The sequence below is a fragment of the Sylvia atricapilla genome, chromosome 1 (assembly GCF_009819655.1).
Source record: "Sylvia atricapilla isolate bSylAtr1 chromosome 1, bSylAtr1.pri, whole genome shotgun sequence".
NCBI lineage: Eukaryota > Metazoa > Chordata > Aves > Passeriformes > Sylviidae > Sylvia > Sylvia atricapilla.
This window is the reverse complement of record NC_089140.1, coordinates 44,937,607-44,958,593: the sequence shown is the minus strand read 5'-3', so window position 1 is coordinate 44,958,593 and position 20,987 is coordinate 44,937,607. Positions and strand designations below refer to the sequence as shown.

The 20,987-nt window shown below is 41.8% G+C and overlaps 1 protein-coding gene across 6 annotated transcripts in view; it reads left to right on the top strand.

Moving 5' to 3' along the window:
- Positions 1-20,987, top strand: part of TRAK1 (trafficking kinesin protein 1) — a 129,257-nt gene that overhangs the window by 51,938 nt on the left and 56,332 nt on the right. For all 6 annotated transcript variants that reach the window (XM_066321321.1, XM_066321295.1, XM_066321285.1 and 3 more), the window contains exon 3: positions 12,117-12,311. Coding sequence is in view for 5 of the 6 variants with exons in the window: in XM_066321295.1 (XP_066177392.1) it covers positions 12,117-12,311 (195 nt within the window). In the remaining variant the exon portion in view is untranslated. The remainder of the gene's footprint in view (positions 1-12,116; positions 12,312-20,987) is intronic.

Here is a 20,987-nt window from a genome sequence, read left to right as displayed (position 1 = left end):
CTTCCTTTTTCTAAAGCATTCCAAAAATGCCAGTCCTGTTCACATGAGATAGCTCCTTTGGCATGGCTGGAACAATTTTATGTGTCTGACTGTATTTCTGTCTAGCATATTCTGACAAAATGATCTTATTCTCTGTGCCTGCTGCCATCATTGCTTCTGTTTTAAATTTTCTGTCTGGCTTTTGGTGCATTCTCAGTCAACTTCATGCAGATTCTCCTCCGCCCCCCCCCATCCTCCCCGCAGTTGCTTTCCAGCTCTTACCCTTTTCAAGAAACCTGGTGCTTTTTTCTGATTCCTCTCCTGTGTCAGATTGTTACACTACCTCTTAATCTGTGTCTTGGGCATATGTTTTTATTTTGTCAAGGATTATCTTTTTTTGTGGTTTGATGACATTTGGTTGGTTGGTTTTCTCTATAGCAGAATTCTGTTGTGCTCCCTATCTAACCCTCTTACTTATTACTTCCTAATATGATCAATGTTTTTTAGTATAAACTGTCAATTCTGAAATCGCTATGAAAGCAACTGTTGGAATTGCAATTGCAGTTGGAACACAATTACAGTGTGACATTTTTCAAGACATTCTTCTTCGATTTCCCATGTTTTGGGAGGTACTTATCATTCCTGAATATGTAATTTATTCATGGTAGGATTGCATGAAAGCAGAAAGTGTTCCTCTGTGTTCTGAGTTTGTTCTTTGGAGAGAGTACTGAAGGCCAGTGCCTAGTAAATTTTTGGGGGGATTTTTTTTTGTTTGCATTTTTTGTTTTCCTGTTGTGGTGCAGTGAATAGTCCAGGAAGACTGAATAGCTCCATTTGATTGCTGGTACATTTAAATATGTGAAAATAACTTTCCTTCCATAATTTAGTTCCATAACACAAGAAGTTCAGCTTTACCTTTCTCCCGCAGTGTATATGTCTGTGTCCATCATGAAGCAACACATTTTTCACTTAAAGTAAGCATCTGTAAAGAGCAAGCTACATAAGATTTAATTCTGATGTTTTTCTTGTGATTCTGTGAAAGCTTTGTTTACAGCCATTGTTTAGTGGCTGGCACATTTTGTAGCTGGGCTGAACAACAAGGAAAGGCAGGACAATTGCTTTTCAGGGTTTCATACTCAGTGATTTATCAATGGATTTTTGAGACATTTGCAGTCTCTCTTGGCAGCTGGAAGATCCTAATGGTTAATGAATGTGTTTATTCTTACTGCTGCTGAGCAGTGCATTGCCAGCATGCCTTTGGTACATGAATAGCTTTTGTTCTTACTCTAAAAGAATAGCCATGGTAGCAAAGTTTCCTTTTATTTTCTGTTTAATGTCAAAATCATGACACTGTGCATATATCTGCAGGGAGAAACATTTCCATACTTACACTGTGCCACAAATTTAAATGAATTTTGCTTTAAATTAATTGTAGGGTCCCAATATTTAATGGACTAAATCTGTGTCTGGTTTTATACATAGCAGGAATGTGTATCTAGCATGGAACCCCAAAGCAGAGAGTCTTCAACTTGGTAAACAGTGGCATTCCTCACATTGAAACTGTATTTTCCAGGGGTTTCATCTTTGTCAGCTTTGACGTTCTCAACTTTATCCTAGTTTTTAGCAGGTATGTTTGGCCAAGCCAAAAAGGGTTTGGCATGGTGTCTTTTGTTTTCCCGTGGAAGCTGGGATTTTGTGCAGTTTTTTCCGTGTTCAGAGGCAGAGGAACCACTGCTTAAACAACTTTGGTTAAAGTTGTGGCAGGACTTGTGATTTCAAATCATGTCATGCCATACTAGTTAAGTTAGAGAAGCTGCCATGGCTGTATGACAAGTCTGAGTTTTAGAGGTATGAGATAGCTTTCATATTGAAGGGAGTTTCTTCCAGATATTTGGCTTTGCAGCCAGCAGTGTGACTTCAGATATATAAGGATGCTAAGGCTATCTTTCCTTTGAACAAGCCAATGAATTGGATTTTTTTTCTTCTTTTTTTCTTTCCTTCGTTGCCCGGGAAGTTAACAACTTGCTTTACATTGAAACACATGTCCTGAGTTCAGCAGTATTATTTGAAAGACAGTACAATTAGCCACATTCTGGGGCATCCTAGAACTGACATTGAATAGGAGTATGGTAAGTTCTGGGGTTTTGCCTACTGCTCTGTACATGTGCATGTACTTGTTAAATAATGCTCAAATACTTGTAATTAGAGACCTCAGTCAATACTTAATGATTGTGTCTATGTGGACCTATAGAACTCAAATAATGGATGACTACAGGCCGTGTTTTCCTCTTCAGTAGCATAGGTGGCTGCCTAATTGTGTGGTAGAACTTTCTTCCCTCTGATTTTAATTTTTGTGTGGATCTGTTTGTAGTGATAATGATGAGTTCATTATATCACTGTCTAAATGCACAGAAATCATGGGGAGGATGAGGCTGTTGTGCTGTTCCAAGCAGCCAGGAAATACCTGTTTTAGTGATATTTAGAGCAAGACTACCCTTCTTGCTTCCATCATGGGAATCTGGTTAGGCTTCTGAGTATGGGGAATATCTGGAATATATGGGTCTTCTGAAAAAAGAGAATGCTAATTTAGTCGTGGCCTCCTGGCTGCTTGTTGATCTAGATTAGGTGACTAATCTCAGTGTCACATGGAGCAAAATTAGCGGTCAAAATGTTCTGGTATTTGGCATGGAATAGCCTCAACTTGATGAACTTCGATTTCTTGTGTTACATGTGGCTGGACTTTAGCCTCCATGCTGTAGCCCTTTTCTGCAGAGAACTTTACTTAACTAGTATGGAACCAGCACTGGAAGTGACCCTTTGCAGGTATTGTGTCCTTTTTAGTTTTTGTAATTGTTATTTATTGACTGTTCATTCTCAAAGATTTAAAACAGAGGAACTCAAACTCTGAGAGAGCTAAGTGTCTAGGGTGAGTGTAACGTGTGTGGGAAATAGGACAGGACTGAAAACCAGAGAGGACTATATTGGGCCATGAAGTAACTTAATAAATTTCTTTATTCTTCCAGCTTTCTTCTGAGAGTTTCCTTGTTTCTCTTGTCTCTTGTTGTTACTGTGCTTGTATCTACTTCTCTTTCCTCAGCTGCCTCAAAAAGCTAGTGACAAGTTATGATGTCTTATTTTTTTTGCAAGAAATGGAAGATTTGTGTGAGAGTGCTACTGAGGCATATTTCTGTTTGTTTTGGGGTTTGTTTTTTTTCTTTCTCTGTTTGTTTGTTTGTTTGCTTTATTTGTGTTTAGGAAGGAGAGGATCTTTTGACTGCCCCTCTCTGGCTGGGGCCTGAGCACCAGCTGCTGGGTTTTGATGCAGTGGAGTTTCCTGGAAGGTGCTCTGAGTGGGCATGTGATACAACCTGATGACCAAAGCTTGTGTTTTGAAGGTTGCCAAGCAGCCCAGCACTTCCCTAAGCACACCCAGAGTGGAGTTGTTTTGCTGCACACATCACTTCTGTTCAGCAGTTGTTTCCCTTTGCTCAGAGGAGGCACTCCTGGGTAGCACAGCCACTTTGTGCTGTTTGCATCATGTTGGTGTTGGCTTCCATCAGGACTGCAACTCAGGGGCACTGTGCTCTGGGAATGATCCTGTCCCTGGGTAGATTTCTTGTGGTTTCTCTTGTGGTGACTTCTGTGTTCTGGCATGCCCCTTCTTGAGCAGAGCCCTGACCCTAGCATGGTTCATGGCAGGGCTGGATTTATGAGTGATTGTTTTTTCCACTTACAACAGTGGGCTGAAAGTGGGAACCTGGCTGCCAACATGTGCTGTGGGATTTGGGAGTTTGGGTACTAAGGCAGCTCTGCCGGCAGGGGGCAGTTTGGACTGCCGGCAGGTTCTGGGGGGACCTGGGAGTCTTTTAACCATGGCAGGCCAGCTCTGCTCACAAGCCAATCCCTAAAACCATGAAGATTAGGGACGGTTTGAACCAGAATGCAGACAGGCAGAAAATCTGTGTTTTATGTTCTATGTGAGAACTGTACTGATAAGCTCTTTGCATTGTGTTTTAAAAGCTCCTGCAGATACCAGGCCTTGAGATTTGTATGGTTCATTTTCTCTGTGTGTTTTTTGTATATTTTAGGGTGTTCTTTGTTGGCTGCCATGCTCCTCATGCCCTTGTCCCTTCTCCTTGTTCTAGGTTTAGTCTCTGAATTTATCATTAGTTCTAATGTGAAGTTTGTGCTGAAATTGAGAAAGAGCTCCTTCTTTATCAGCCAAGCTAGGTTTTTCTTTCCTGCAGTAAGATACATCTATAGCCATAAACACATGAAACCCAAAAGCCTGGTAGGGGATAGAGTTTGACAGATGAGATGCTTTTGGGTGACCATGTTAGTAGGATTGAGATTTTCAAAGCTGTCTACCTGTGGTTCATGGTGAACTTAGCTGGAGTTGAAGTTAGTTTGACTGAGGCTGAATTGCTTTTTTGAGGTGCTGGCATAATTCCACCCATCCAGGTAGCACTGACAGCTATGTATGTATGCAACTCCTTCTGGGAAGTGACCTAATGTATTGCCTGGCTGTGTGAGTGCAGGATGCAGAGGACAGTGGGTGACCACCCCACACAATGCCTTGTGATCTCTGTGTTGTTATGTGCAGAAGAGGGTTGGCATTTCTTGGGGAGTTGTTCTGTCTCCCCATACAGTCAGCTCTCATTGTTTTGGACTACTTACTCAGTTTTCTCTATGACCAACTCCTTGTTCACTTGTCAGCAGAGGAAAGATGTAAGTGTGCATATGAAAATAACCAAGCGTACTTTTATCCTCACATGCACATGGTTGTCCTGCAAATTATTTCTTTCTCTGTAAATGGGCAGAAAAATTAAAAAAAAGTGCAGGAAGGCAGAAGCCGTCCTCCCACCTTCACTTCAGTCTCCACAGTGAAGAGTTAGATTACTATATTTAGAGCATTATTTATGGGTAGAGATGTGCCTAGAAGAAAGGGAACTGATGAAATAGTCAAAGGTACCTAGATCAACAAGCATAATAAAAATTCCTTTAAGCAAATATAAGCAAGCTGAAGTAACCAGTGAAACTTGAGTGGCTGTCTTAAGTTGAGAGGCATGGGGTAGAGAGGTTTAATATGTCCAGAAAGGGAGAAACACACCAGCCAGTCAAATGCCAATGTTTGAAAAGATACAAAACAAGCTAGTAGGTTATCCATTAATAACTACCCAAGGGATACTGAAATGGGAAGAAATATGCAGAAGAGAGCTCAGCTCTAGTGTTCTGCCTGTTTTGCATCTTCTTTATGGAAAGAGAAGATTAGAAACTGTAACAAGAAATTAACAAGGACAAAAGTCTTTGAAAACATTTGGTTTAATCTCATTTAGAAAAGAGAGCAGGAGGAGCAATGTTGTCAAAAATTACTGCAAAGCAGACCTTAATTTCCTGAGGAACAGGGCATGGAGAAATACATACTTGCAGCAAAACAAGTGAGATGGGGTGTTTATGCATTTAAGCTAAGAAGAAACTAAAGCAGTAGGACGTGTTACTTTCAAAAATAGTATGAAAGAGTGAAATTTATTCGTTTAAAAATGTTTAATTATTTCTATGAAGTGCTGAAAGCTGTAGAGTTGCAAGAGCATAAGCAGAACCTAGAATCATCCATGCTTTGTTAAGTTAACAATTTATTAACTATCTAAGTTGGTTTCGATCTGCTTGTAGGCATTTGTTTGCCAAATGTGTTTTCCAGAAAACTGAAATTTGAAAATTGCTTAGATTACAAATCCCAGAATCCATAACAGCAACTCAAAAGGATGTGGTTCAGCTGCACTTTGTTGGGTCATTTTAAAATTAATTATCTGGTAGTTGTTTTTAGTGTCAGGTGTTACATTTTTCTCAATAAAATGAAGGTAGCAGCTAGGAGAAGTGGAAGTGCTTTTCTCTGTTGGATATCAGTTAACTTAATCATAAACCAGAATCACAGATAATGCCTTGGGTCTTCTTAGTAGAGAAGTTACTTAATTGTTTGTCTTTGCAATTCTAATCAGAAATAATAAAAAAAATTGGTGGGAACACAGGCTCTTTTAGAAAATATACTTGGTGTTTGAGGATGGGGGTTAGTATTAGTCTGCATATCTGCATATCTTCTCATAATAAATGTGTGCATCTCAGGAAAGGAAGGAGGAGAGATTGTGTAACTGTAGCACTGAGATTATTGTTGCGACTTAAGTGGTGAACTAATGTTTAGTCATGAACAAGTGTAATTATGGTGTCCTGTTTTTCTAAATAGGCAATTATATCAGAGCCTGTTTGTATTTCCTGCTGGTGTACAGATTTTAAAATTGCAGTAGAAGTTAATGACAACCGCATCATAGTAGCATCATAAAAAGTTTCCTTTCCAATTACTCATTAATGTATTTTCCAGTTATTGGGCCTTTTGAATTGCTCAGGATTTATTATATGATAGAGTAGAAAAATTTTCTTGGTTGACTTGTCTTCCATGATAATTATTATTTTTTTACTGCCTGGCTTTCATATTCTAGTGGATTTCTTTTCCACAATAAAACTATATGGGTTTTTTTTTTTCTCCTCACATTTTATTGGTCACTTTCTTTGCATTCATTTTTCACTAGTTTTTGGGATAAAACAAACCAATTTATATATCTGTACAACGTTCTCAACTCATCCATACAGTCTGTTTCATTTGGAATCCTAATAAAAAAGAGAAAGACACTAAAGGTTTGAATTTTTCAAAATTTTTATTTTTTGTTCACAAGGCTGTCATCTTGGGCTGTGTAGATTCTTGCATTACTCTGAAGAGGAAAACTAACCTTTTGGCCAGAAAAACTCTCCCAAAACAACCCCAATGAAAAAAAATCAACTCTGTATTCTTGAGATTGAGAGCAATTAGGTAATCCTGATGCCTCAGGTTTTGGGTTTCAGCGCGGGATTCGCGTCTTCGAGGGCGTTCTCTCCCTGGGCTCCAGGCCCCAGGGATGGACAGCGTGGGGGATGGAGCGCCGGCATTTGGAATGTTGATTGGACGGCGAGTGGGGCCTGGACGGGGGGAGGAGGGTTGGTGACTCGGCCTGGAGGGGGGCGGGCTTTTTGAAGGGAGCGAGGCAGCCACTGCTGTGGCTGCTGGGGCTGCCTGGAAGGCCAAAATAAAATGCATCTTAACTTTAACCCTGACCGGCCTCTGCCTCAGTCATAGGCAACAGTTTTTGGCGACTCCGCCGGGACACCGGGGTTTAAGGCTGCTGGGAACCCTTTGGACCAAGGCATTTTTTGTCTTGTCAGCGGAGGTCCTGAGGCGCCGGCACCAGAGCCCTTGAGACAGAGGCGCGTGAGTGATTGGGATATCAGGATGGGTTGTGTATATTCTAACGAAGGGGATAATGATAAGGCTATCCCGAGGGACAGCCCTCTGGGGCTGGTGCTGAGAAGCTGGACGAAGTTGGTTGGGGAAGAGTCCGTGCTTCTAAAGCCTAAACTGATTAGGCTTTCGGAGAGATTATGGCCAGCATACACATTGGATAATGGAGAAGTGTGGCCTCAGTTCGGGAGTTTAGATAAAAGGTTGATATCTAGTTTGATGTCGTGTTTGCGTGGGGATAAGTGTTTTGAGGAACTGGAGTATGCCCGATTGTTTATGGTACTGGCTAGTGAACAAGCTCGGGATAGCAAGAGAGGAAACATTATGGTTGTACAAAAGAAGAAGGAAAAGCCGCTTCTCTGCAGCGTGTGTAGCGGAGACCAGCCAGAGGACCTAGTGGCCCCTGCGCTGAGAGCAGCTCCTGGCACCGGACAGGGTGCAGCCGCCCCCCCGCCGCCATCGCCCCACTCACAGCCATGGGGCGAGCCCGGGCCTCGGGCAGTGAAAAGGGAGGAGGAGAGGTTTCGGCAGCGCCGGACACCGTCTCCGTCCCCATCCCCTTCAACCCCTCGAAGGGCGGGGAAAGGGGGGAGGGAAAGCCGGCGGCAGCGGCTCCTGGCCCCATCCCGAAAAGGGGGGGCCAGGGACAGAGGATCTCACAGGGAGGGCGTGGACTACACCTCTCGTAGGGGGAGGGATCCCTCCCCCGATCTCGGGCCTGTCCAGTACCATAGTAACCCCGAAGGTCAGGAAGCTGTCTCGGGAGATAAGGTTATCAAAGGCAGACGGGCAGCAGGCAGAGCCTATCGGTCTCGTAGTCTTGCACGGATTGGGAGTAGAGCTGGGCTGTTAGTTACAACAGAATCGGATAGCTCTGGCTCAGACAGCTCTGAGGAGGAAGAAAGTGATGAAGAAACAGATGAAATTACAAATAAGCGTAGGAGGGGGAGGATAGCAAGAAAGGCTATCAGAGAGCGAAGCCCAATTGCCCATCGTACTAGGAAAGGGAAAAAGGAAAGGGAGCCAGTCCTTCAAGCTCCATTAAGACAAGCAGTTGGTAATCAAGGGCCAGTGTATGTGAAGGTCCCATACTCCCTCATAGAGTTAGAACAGTGGAAAACTACAGTAGGGAAGTATAAGGAGAACCCAGACAAGGTAGCCCAGTTAGTAGAAAGAGCTATCAATTCCCAAAATCCTGATTGGGCTGACTTAAATTCCATGCTAGATACATTACTTGATCCCACAGAAAAACGAATGGTAAATAAAGCTATTACCACTTTTGTTGAAGGGGGCATAGCCAGTGGATTGCTTCAAGGTACGGTCACTCAGATCTTCCCCCTTGAAAACCCAGAGTGGGATCCGAATATACCCGAGCAATTAGCAAGATTAAAGCGATATCAAAACCTCGTGGTGTATGGATTGAAGCATGGTGTCCCTAAGGCTATAAACTGGTCAAAACTCTATGAAGTTAGGCAAAATTATGATGAATCACCTACTGATTTTTTAAACCGGTTAAGAGAGACCGCCGTCAAATACACAGATCTAGATCCTGAGTCAGGTGATGGTAAAGCACATCTGGTTTTGCTGTTTATGGGCCAAGCTTCAAACGATATCAGAAGGAAACTGCAGAAGATAGAGGGGGTCCGAGATATGGATAAATTGTTAGAGGTGGCCTGGAAGGTGTTTCGGGATAGAGGTCCAACTGAAAGGGGCAAATCTCAACCCGTTAAGAAGGCAGCACAGGAAGGGCCATTTAGGAAGACTTCCCCTACAGAGAAGGACCGGTGTACCCTCTGTAAGAATTTAGGGCACTGGAGAAGAGCGTGTCCACTGTTGAAAGAAAAATCCTCGGTTCCCCAGCTTCCAGTGGTACAGACCTCGGGCGGCTCAGGGTCCGATTGATGGAGACCGAGGGCTACCCCCCCAGCAGAGCCCTCGGTTATAGCTAAGCTGGGGAAAGAGGATATAGAATTTTTAGTGGATACAGGAGCGGCTTACTCTGTGTTAAATACCTTAGAAGGGGAACTGAGTCACGATACTGCACATGTTGTTGGGGCAACCGGGGTAAGCGAAACTCGGCCTTTTTTCCAGCCCTTGGACTTTAAATTAGGAAAGCATTGGGTGACCCACCAATTCCTTTATATGCCCAACTCCCCCAAACCATTGCTGGGCAGGGACTTGTTAGAAAGATTGGAAGCAGAGATTAAATTCAGGAAAGGGAAGGGTGTACAAATCATAATCCCTGAATCTAAATTTGTCCAAGTTGCTGCACTCTTTATACAGGAAAAGCACGATGAAATCCCCGCTGAGGTTGAGAGTGTGGTAAATCCAATAGTGTGGGCTGGTGATGTCCCAGGAAGATCTAAACGAGCAGAACCGGTGAGGGTTACACTCAAACCAGGAGCTACACCAGTAAGACAAAAACAATATCCCTTAAAATTAGAAAGTCATACGATGATGTATAAAAGAAAAGTCTTTTATGTGTACATGTATACAGAAAGGTTTTTGAATGTCTAGTGGATGTCAGCAGGGTTTTTTTAGAATATCAGCTGTCTTTTCTCCACTCACATGGCTGCAAGCACTGAGATGATGCTGTCAGCCATTAAAAAGATAGCCAGGGGAAAAAAAGTTTGTGGTTACAGGTTGGCTTTTGTCTTTCAGAGCATGGGGAGCAGGTCATGTTTCTCTGTGTAAGCCAGTAGTCCCTCTGAGAAAGTTGCAAGGGCCTCTTAAAATGATGTGTGCAGGCTGATTCTTGCATTGCACATAGCTCTATAAAAAACAGATGCACATGTGGGCATCTCACTGCAGGGAGGCTTGGAAGACACTCACATATGTATAGCAGTTAGCAGAACAGTATGGATGAAGGCAGAGGAGAACAGCTCTTGATAGGTAATAGGAGACTACTCGAATCATGAAGTACACCACAACTTTCCCAAGTGGATCATAGTTCTAGTCATCAGTGTTTTGTAAAGTACGTAGGCAGGAGATTGACAGTATGAGTTCATCTTGGTATTCTCTGCCCTGTTGTCTGGTAGAATAGTAATGTTCTTGCAATTTTTAGTGCTTGGGATGCTTTTGACAATGTAATTTCTGGCTTAGAAAGGTAAAAAACAGGTAATTAATGATGTATAGAGAAGTATGTGTTACTCCCCCATCCTCTCCTTCTTTGACAGAGCTGAGCTCCACTAAGTTACAATGGAATTGCAGGTCACCTCAATCCAGTAAGAGTAAGTTTCTCTTACAAAAATTGATGTCTTTGTCAGGAAGCAGCAAGAGCAGGGCTGCCTTGTAGGCAGCTGACAGGATGGGAAGGGCACAATCCTTGTTGGCACGGCCCAGTCCCTTTGTTCCCAAGCAGAGCAAAGGTGCTGGCAGCAGTGGTTCAAACTGACTCTCCAGGGGTTGATCATCAGACAAATGCCAGCAATCCTGGAAGCCTGGACAATGAGTCAGTGTCAGCATGGAGCAGAGCTGGTCACAGGCCTGCTTACAGCACTGCACAGGGTAGAATCAGGGACTGGAGTGTACATGGGGCTCCTGCCAGAATGTGCTGGCTGGGGAACCATGATGAGCCTGGTCATGGCAGTGTAAAGGTATTCAGGGCCTTGACAGTCTTTGCTGTTTACTCTGCAGTGAGTCTCAGCGAGAGTTGCAAGAGCTGTGACAGTGGTTAAAGAGGGAGCTCTGGTGCATTGCTTTTCCTTACTTTGTGTGTGGGGGTAGGGGTTGTGCTGGACCATGGTGTTTTCTCTTCATACTGGTGTGGAAATGGAAAATGTACAGATTGATGCACCAACCATTTACTGAAAACGTACCACGGATTGCTCAGTTTCTTAATAAATATTTAGCATGGCATTGTATTTAATTGTAAATGATGATTAAACATATTTAGAACTATTATGACTGTTTTGAGTGTTGATACACTCTCAGAATTCTTCATTATAATATAGGTTAGAAGGTACCTCAGGAGGTAATCTGTTCTGATTTCTACTAAAAGCAGGTCTTTCAGCGTAAGTGCTCATGGCATTGTTTACTTGACTTCTAGACTCCCTGTGCCACTTTGACCATCCTCATGGTAAAAAGGTTTCTACCTTGAATTGGGTTTCTTTGTGTTAAAACTTCTCAGCTACCTTTTGGCCTAAATTCAAAGCTCTAATTTTATTTGTAACATTTTTGCAGTTGTTGGTTGTTAGTATCTATATTTAGAACTGTGTGCAAACCTGATAGATTTGTGAGTGTGAGGGGCTGCAGCACAGAATGCAAGTCAAGATAGTGTCAAAAGGTGCTCTGGAAGTTCTGTAATCATCTTTACCAGTCTGTCTTAGGTGTGAACTGTGGCACTGTTTACTATTGCAATCCTGGATTTCTGTTTCTTGAGAAAAATCTGCCTGCAGCAAAGACAGAAAAATATAGTGGTACTAAATTGTAGTCCAGGACCAAGTTGAAGAGATGTGCAAGTCTTGCAAGCTAAAAATCATCTGTGAAGTAGAACATGAAAAATGTTCATTCCTCTGTGCATCAATTCTTCATACTCTGATTGTAACTGGCTCTCTGTTCCCCAGTCTAACCCACTTATTCTTCAATAAATGTCCCTGCTTCTAGGAGTGAAGCTTTTTGTCACCAAGAAAACGTGCCCTTGTATTACTAGTAAATATGATATTTTGGGATCATTTGTGCCAGGCATATCTTCTAAACTTATTTGTATTGAGCTGTTCTTTACATCTTGTTACCAAAACAAACTGAAGTCTTTGAAAGTTTCTATGTACAAACTCAAGGTAACTAACAGAGATTGTTCCCTTTCCTTTAACAGATGTGTGCAATAGTACCAATCTTCCTGAAGTTGAAATTATCAGTCTCCTGGAAGAGCAGCTGCCTCATTATAAGCTAAGAGCAGATACAATCTACGGTTATGACCACGACGACTGGCTTCACACACCTCTCATTTCCCCTGACGCGAATATTGACTTAACAACTGAGCAAATAGAAGAGACCTTGAAATACTTCCGTAAGTCAAAAATTCAGAAATTGTACTGAGAAACAAATAAAATAGTGCTATTTTTGTTACCTCCTTTGAAGTATCTGTGCAATTCTTTGAAAGCTGTGGAGAGTAAGAGAACAGTTTGTGATGTACTGCTTCGGTATCTAAGAAAATGAAGGGAACATTTAATCAAGAGCAGCCATTGCATTTGTTGTGTGTGCACCTTTCCACATTATCAAATACCAGAGAAACTGAAATACTACTTTTTGCTTGTGATCTCTTCAAAGAGACTGAAATTTCTGTACCTGTGCAGCTTAGAAAGCTTAGACCTCTCTCCATATCCACTTTTTTTGAATGTTTTCTCTGACACATTGCACTGTTGTCTGGTGGCACTATGTGCCAGCATCACTGAATGACATTAAATCATTTTGTGCAGCCTAAGCATCTAGAAAGGCCTTGTGAAGAACCAAACTGACTATTTGGTTGAGGTGGTTTGTCCCTTCATTCTTTCTTCTGTTCATATTCATACTATCAGTCAGAAAAATATTTGTGCCTAGAGGGGACATGAGTAGAGTTGTGACCTTTGTGGTTATTCATTCCTTTGTTTGAGCCTCTAGATACTTTACCATGATGAATGGATTCATGTCTCTCTGATTTTTTCCACTGTGGGTATTGACTTAGGTGTGCAATTAGAGAAGACTTCTGTGATTCATCTCAATGACTGCTATTCTAAAGCAATAGCAGTGGATTTCCATGGGTTGTCATAGTAGGTAGATTTAGGTAGACTTACTGAGGCACTGTAGAGCTCCAGAAGAGATGAATTACAGGACTCAGCACAAACCTGTGCAAAGATGGCTTCATTGCATTTGAAGCACCTGAACAATCACTTTGTAAGGAGCACAGCTGCTAAAGAAAAGCATGAATACTATGAAGAACTGAGTTCCTGATATTCATGCTTCAATAAAGGGCACGAAGTATTTTAGTAAATATCTTAAATATGCTCTCCACCTAACCCAAATCACACAAAAACAGTGGGAAGGGCAGGGAGACAAGCTGAAGCTGATCTGTGGAGTCAAGTGTACTGCCCTTGGTTTTATAGTAACCCATTAGTGCTGTTACAATGATGGCAGAAGTTGGCCTTAATAAATATTTTGAAATGTAAGATTTCCAAGGTCTTTAGTAACCTGATTAGGCCTGTCTCACAAGGAAAATTTTCTATGTGGGTGGACTGTTGCAATAACCATGGGAAAAATGTTTTGCTAGTGGGACAAGGAACTCAGAAATCCCCATGGCAGCATCTTTCTTCTGCCAACTAAGATGATGGTAGGTGTGTGACTGTTGGGAATGGATACAAAGTACAACCTGTGCGGAGGACGAATTGGGAGCAGCCCTGAGGATAAGGACTTGGGGGTGTTGATTGACGGCTCAACCTGATCCAGAAATGTGCACTTGTGGGCAAGAAAGCCAAATGTATCCTGGGCTGCATGGAAAGAAATGTAGTCAGCAAGTCAAGGGAGGTTCTCCTCACCTACTCTGTGCTTGTGGGACTCCCACCTGGAGTATGTGTCCAGCTCTGGGACCTGCAACATAAGAAGAGCGTGAACCTGTTGGAGCGAGTTCAGAGGGACATGAAGATGATCAGAGGGCTGGAGTGCCTCTGCTGTGAAGACAGGCCAACAGAGTTGGAGTTGTTCAGCCTGGAGAAATGAAGGCTTTGGGGAGAATTCAGAGCACTTTTCAGCATCTAAAGGGGTATACCGGAAAGCAAGAGAGGGACTTTTAAGCGGACCCTGTAGTGACAGGATAAGGGATAATGACTTTGAACTGATAGAGGGTCAGTTTAGTTATATGGAAGAAATTCTTTACTAAGGTTGGTGAGGCACTGGAACAGCTTGCCCAAAGGAGTTGTCGATGTCCTATCCCTAGAAATGATCAAGGTGAGGTTGAATGAGGCTTTGAGCAACCCACTCTAGTTGAAGGTTCCCTGCCTATGGCAGGGTGTTTTGAACTAGGTGACTTCTAAAGGTCCCTTGCAACCCAAAGCCTTCTATTATTCTCTAAAAATGAAGCTGCAAACAGCAGATAGCATAGCTGCCTGAAACTGTGAATACTTAACAATTTTGTATAGCTTTTAGCTTAGAAGCATAATGACTGCAACTTTACCATGTTGCTGTGGTTGTAGATTTCTTCCAATTGAGTGCTTGAATGAAAAAAAAAACAACCTGAGTGTACCTCCTGCCACAGTGTATATTTTCTGCTTTTATTAGGAAATGTGTGCTTAAAAAAGAGGCAGCAAGCAAAGAGATCCTTGATAAAGAAACGTTTATTTCTAACTGCCTATGGGCAGACACTTGTGTATAGATGGTAGTTCAAGAGGCTTATGCAAATTTGTGTCTAGCCTTAGACTGATACCCTTGAAACTGAGATAGCTGACTTTACCCTTGTTCAGTTACTGTGAACAAGTCACAGGTTCCATCAATACACAAGAGTGCAGAACATAATAAATTTACATGTTTCAAAATTATTGCATTGATTGCAAACACTGGTTTATGGCACAATGAACTACAAAAGTAAAAATATAATTTTAAGTAAGTTGGCAGAAAGACTCTGTGAATTATGCCACCATCACCACTCTGGAGAGTGTTCCAGGGTGTGACTGCTTGCACAATTTTCAGTGCTGCAATTAAGCTACTCCTCTTGTACCTGTTTAGTTTGTTTCAAAAACCTCGATGAGGGTGTGAGCAAATATTGTAGCCTGTCTCTTTGAAAGTTTGATTTCTCAATGACTTAGGAAAATTTCCTTGCAGTTGTTTGGGTGTTGAGATTGATGGTAATTTGTAACCTGTTGGTGGAAATGTGATGGGTTTCCCACTGTGTTGATCCATATAGCAGAAGAATCAGCAATGACCCTTTGGCATATTGCTGTGGCTTGTTAGAGCAGATTTTTCTGCCTTCCTGTGACTTTTCTAAAATCCTCAGTCCAATTCACAAAGGCTCAAAGCTTCTGGGCCACATAACACAAGAGGATGGACATAAGGCTACTTAGCTCTCCTTTTTAATTAATTTTTTAAGATATTAATAGAAAAACAAACAGTCAAATATCCAAGCATTTTAATTTATTCACTGCTTTTTTGGGGATTTAAACTATAGCACAGGATAGATGACGTAGAGAATTAGTTCTTAAAATTTAGTTTGCTATTGGGTAAAAAGGCAGTTGGGAGGAACTGAATAATACTAGGCCTTCAATTGTTCTTTTACATTCTGGAACTCCAAAACACATCCTAGTTATTTCCTTCAGATGGAAGGCTGAGCCAGTTTTTGCCAAATGAATACAATGAAACTGATCTTATCCTAAAGCATAATCAAATAAATTCAATGTCGTCTGACCAGTCTCATTAAACTGTTGAGGCAGAGTGTCTTTTAAGTAAGCCTAAATGAAAGTATGACACAAAGCAAAATGACATTCCATCTCCCTGCTCCCAGATTAGGGGCAATCAAGCTCACTTTTAGCTGGGGGCTGTGGGGAGGTCTGTGTGAGAGCCAGGCCTAAAGCACAGCTCTCTGTGAGCACAGCTACCAGAGGCAGTGAGCAGGCACAGCAGTCTGGGTTTTTCCTTGGCAACTTAGGGAGACAGGGTCCATCTGGGAACTCTCTGAGAAACTGAGGGTGCCCACTGCTGTGTGTAAGGTAAAGGTCAAGTGAGCCACAGGAATGTGGGTACCAGGAAGTCCTAGTGGCTTCTGAGAAGCTGGTATCTGTTGTTGACCTACAGGTGTCCTCAGCCTTCTTTGGAACTGCTGCTCATTAGGAATGGTCAGACACAGCCAATAGATGCAGTAGTTTCTCTGGAAAGGTGCAAAGAAGGGATCCTCATCTGAGTTCAGAATAACCTAAGTCTTCAGATGTGATGGCAGTGTGCCACAGGGCACACCCTCCCTCAGAGCAGAGACTTCAGGCCAGACAGACCTTCAGATTGGGAAGGCAGCCCTGCAAGAGTCAGGTTGCTGGAAGTGCCCAGAGCTGCTCGCTGTCCTGAGGTAGAAGAGATGGCCTTTTATGCAGGAGGTGTGCTGCTGTGGAAAAGCTGTCACCAGGTAGAGAGAAGCTGAGAGGAAGTTAGCAGGCTGTACAGCGTCAGAGAGGGTGAGACATAGGGAGGATCTAGGAGTGGCTGAGACACCGAAGGATTGTGCCCCCATTCAGAGGCACCTTGACAAGCTGGAGCTATGAGTCAAGGGCAGTCGTGTGCCATTCAGCAGAGGGAAGTGCAAAGTCCTGCAGCTGGGAGGAACAGCCCCATGCACCAGTAGATGCTGAGGTCCAGCTGTTGGAATGCAGCCTCCCAGAAAAGGACTTGGGGTATCCTGGTGGATACCAAGGTGGACCTGAGCCAGAAATATGCCTCTGCTGAAAGGCAGACTAATGGCATCCTGAGCTGTATTAGGAAGAGTGGTTTGAGGGAGTTGTATGTGACATTGGTGATGCCATGCCTGGAGTGCTTGGTCCTGTTCTGGACTCCCTTATTCTATATTCCTTCAGTGTAATGCATTCCTTTCCTCTCTCAGGAAGCTGCAATTATGTCTCTCAGTGGGTTTTTTGCCTTGTTAGAAAAATAGGTCATAACCATGCAGCTGTAATATTTTTGTCTAGCCAATCAAGCATGGTATTAAGTGCAGCTTCATTTTACAAATGTTTTTGCTGTCTCAATGAAAAATATAACAAATAAAAAGGAGGCGATTGTAATGTACATTATTTCCAGCTGATGAACAGCTTGCAAAATTTGTTTCTTTAAAGTTTCTTTAAAGCTTTATTCTTCATTTTCTTAATTCTTGATAGGGGTCTATTCTCTTAAATGTCTGGCTCTTGCTATTATGGTCTTATTTACAGTATTTATGATACCTTAATTAAACTACACAGCTGGTTTTGCAGGAAGGTTGCCGAAGACATGAATTTTGATTTTTTATAAATGCAAAAATAGTGCTCTCCAGTAATTATCTGGGGGAAGGGAGAAATAATCCTTTCATGTGGAAAATAGCTTTTTGTCATTAAGTACTTTAATTTCATCCAACTGCCCCTGTCTCAAGTTAAACAATTTTGTTTCAGTGGGAGAACAGTTTGAACCCCTTCTGCATTAGAAGAGTTTATTCCTTCTATTAGGTGAGGTTAGTGTGCCCTTAGGGTGTGAAGCCACGAGCTCTGCCCCATCTGTAGAAAACATTAGTACTATTTTGAAGCCCTGGATAGTCATCCCAGTTTGATGAATAAGAGTCAATCAAATCTGAACCACCCATTTTTTGAAATACCGGTTCTGAAATCTGCTGGTGCCCTCAGTGCTCTAGATTTTACTCTGGGTTCTACTCTTTCCAGGTAAAGCAAGACTCTTTGCTAAGTAAAATACTGCACTGGAAGAGATCACTGTCCTAAGATGCAGAGTTGTTTGCCCTTACTAAATGTGTAGTCACAGGACGACTCCTATTCAGTGTTCTTTTAGAAGGTGAAAACACCAGTAAGTCTTCACATCAGTAAATATTTTCAGTTTAGAAATATGTGCCACATTCCATCCTTGAAAATCTGTTGGGCTTTCAATATGCCTGCTTTGTCAATTTGCAAGATATGTGTTGTGTCAGTGCTTGACTGTGGTCAATATGCATTGCATAGTGGTGGCCTGTACAGCTACTGCTCTGATAAAAAAGGGCTCCAGACATTGTTAATGGGATGGGCAACTTTATCCAGAGTGGTGGTGACTGTAGAAAATGATGATGCGATATGGTGTTTAGTTATCTGAAGAATCCACAGACTGTAGCCAAGAGAAGAAATGTGACCCGGACATGATCAAATTGGAGGTGATCATTGCAACTGTCATGGAAATCCAACTCCAGTGTTGAGTTTCCAGAAGCATCCTTACAGAATTATAAAAGGTTTGGAGAAAAAGGCTGAGAATGACTAAGCATGAAACACAGGGTTTATAGTGACATGCTATGTAATGACATCCTTTTTAGACCTTATTTGTCAGCAGAGATGACTTGCTGTTGCTTTGCACCCTAGCAGCACAGTACACTACAGTCTTGAGTGTGCTGCTGGGGTAGATGAAACTACCTTTGTCGAAAATTCTCTTCAAACAAAGGGAAGGGTTTTTGTGGGTTTTATAACCTGGGTAATTTAGGTACATCAGGTTTTAATGTTGATCTATGGCCTACGACATGGATTTATTTCAGCAAAAAGGAAGGAGAGGGCTCTTGAGCTTTTCAAGCTATCTTTTTTGACTAATGAAACCCTTTTGTAACCATAAAGTTAAGGAATGCTTAGTCCAGCTGTTCACAGTTGGCTATCAGAATTCTTTATTCTTTTTTCTTCATTCTTTATCTGTATGTTTTGCCCTGTGGAGAACAGATAAAAAAGGAGGGACTTGTTTACTTAGAAGTAAGTATTAAAAAATAGAACACAATTTGGCAGCTGAAAGGGAATGTTAACCAAATGTCAATAACTGTATTTAGGTTTGGAATAGGAAAATGCAACTTCCTTACAGTTGTGGTCCTATTACCTTAAATCTTTTTTAGCTCTATTGTATATGAACTTCTAGGTAAAGTAATACAATAATACCCCAACCAAATGTAGTGTTGCAGTACAGAGATTGGAACGCACAGAAGTTGAAAGTTTGTAGAATCAGTCTACCTGAAAAATGTACTGTTCTGATAAGCTCACTATAAAATGAATCTGATACATCCCTGTAGGGAGGAAAAGTAGGGCTGCAAAGGTTGAAAGTAGGTCCTGCAAGTGTGCAGCTGCTTTGTCAGCTTGGCCACAAATTGTCGTTCAACTTGACAACCCTTCCAGCTTTATAGAGTATAATCCATCATGTAATTGAAGAGATGCTTGGGAGTGGATACCTGGATATATAGTATTCTGTCTGCCCAGGGTTTCTGTCTTCATGCTGGGAAGATAGTACACTTATTCTATATTTCCAGGTCTCTTGAGAAGTTCTAAAATAATTTGGCCGCACAAGTGCTTTTCTTCACAGAAAAGTAATGCCTTTCTGAATTACAGCAGTATGCTTCCAATCAGATCTGTGAAAAAAGTATCAATAAAACAAACAAACAAAAAAGCTCTAAGGCCTTATCTTGAACTATTTTTATCCTGTCTCATTGAAGGCGAGTGTGTGTGCTGTGGGAAGGACAATGAGAAGAAAATTCTAGCATGTTGAATATTTCCTGTGTTGAAAATTTCAGCAAGTGAAAAAAGGAAATTGTCCCTGCAGCAGTTTCAGGTTGTAGCCAGTGTTATTTTTTTTCTATTTTAAATGCTTATTTAATAACATTACCAGACTGAAATTACCTTTTGGACAAAAATAATACAAGTGGAACAAATAGATTATATGCAGAGCAATTGAGTTGATGTTGCCATAGGAACCTTTATTTTTCTCTGGCAGTATTTTACCAGTGCAGCCTTAATTGCATTAAATAGCATGTATAGTTTTTTCCTTGTGATTGTTCATAACTGGAACTCTGCAAGACTCAAAGCTACTGCAGTGATAATTTCTTACATCCAACAGAGCTGAAATACTGATGTGATAAAGAAACCAAAGCGTTTTCCTCTGCGTAGCTTGACTATGCCTTACCTATTTCTATTCCCGTGAAGCAAAGTGGTGTAGAAAAAGTGATAACTTAGAAGAGACATGAGTGAGAGTGAAATTAATAGATACCTGCAAAATCATGAGTGGTTGACAAGGAGAGATGGACTGAGATTCGGATTTCCAGAGCTGGAAGCATCAAATTAGGTTGGTAAGTGTGAGTTGCAAAGCAAAAGATGAGGGGTTTGTATACCATGAGCAGTAGATGTGTAGAATTCTTTCAAGAGAATGTTGGAGATGCTAAAAATGTATGTGGGCTCAAGAACAGAGAGTGTAAGTCATTAAAGAATTGCTAGAAGTAGCAGTAGCTGTATCTGTCTCAGGCTGTCTCTGAAGATGAAGAAATTAGAGGTTGGGAGGGCAGTTGTGGGAAATGTTGGACAGTTCTCTATTGCCTGCTCATGGCTATTCTTGTGGATGGAATCTTTGGCTAGGCAGACACCAAAGACTTCCCTAATCAGACCCAGTATGGCCTCCTACCTTAATTTACTTGGAGATAGATCAAGTCACAATCTATCCCAATGCTTCTACTGATGTTTGCAAAGAAACAGCATTTCCTAAAACAGGGGGAGAAATGGATGAAGGCTATGTGCTGGTTGTGAACAAAATAGGTGTCAGTCCACTTGGTGTCTGTACCTGCACGTATTCAGACATGCTTGTTGAATCGTTGTGTTTGATGATTTAATGCCATCTGTTCCTCTGACATGTTCTCTCCTAATAGCTTAAACACAGTTTTATTTGGGGCTGCAAAAGTATTTTCTTCCATTTCCGAAACACTGAACACAAACATTAAGTTATTCTGGATTATGACCTTCAGCATTTTTAGGAGCAGAATAGTGAAAATTTGGCCTAACCTCTTGTCTTCACCTATGAAACTTAAATGCTTGGGAAAAAAAAAGGTTGGGGGGAAGTGGTTCATGGAGAGGGCAAAAAGTCGAAACAGATTAGCATTTTTTTGCAAGGAGAAATGTATTGCTGCCCTGATTTTGCTGATTCTTTCTTTTTTTGTTTGGCATTTCTCAACAGCAGGATGCAGAAAGGGTTCTATTATATCAGACCAGAATAGTGTAACAAA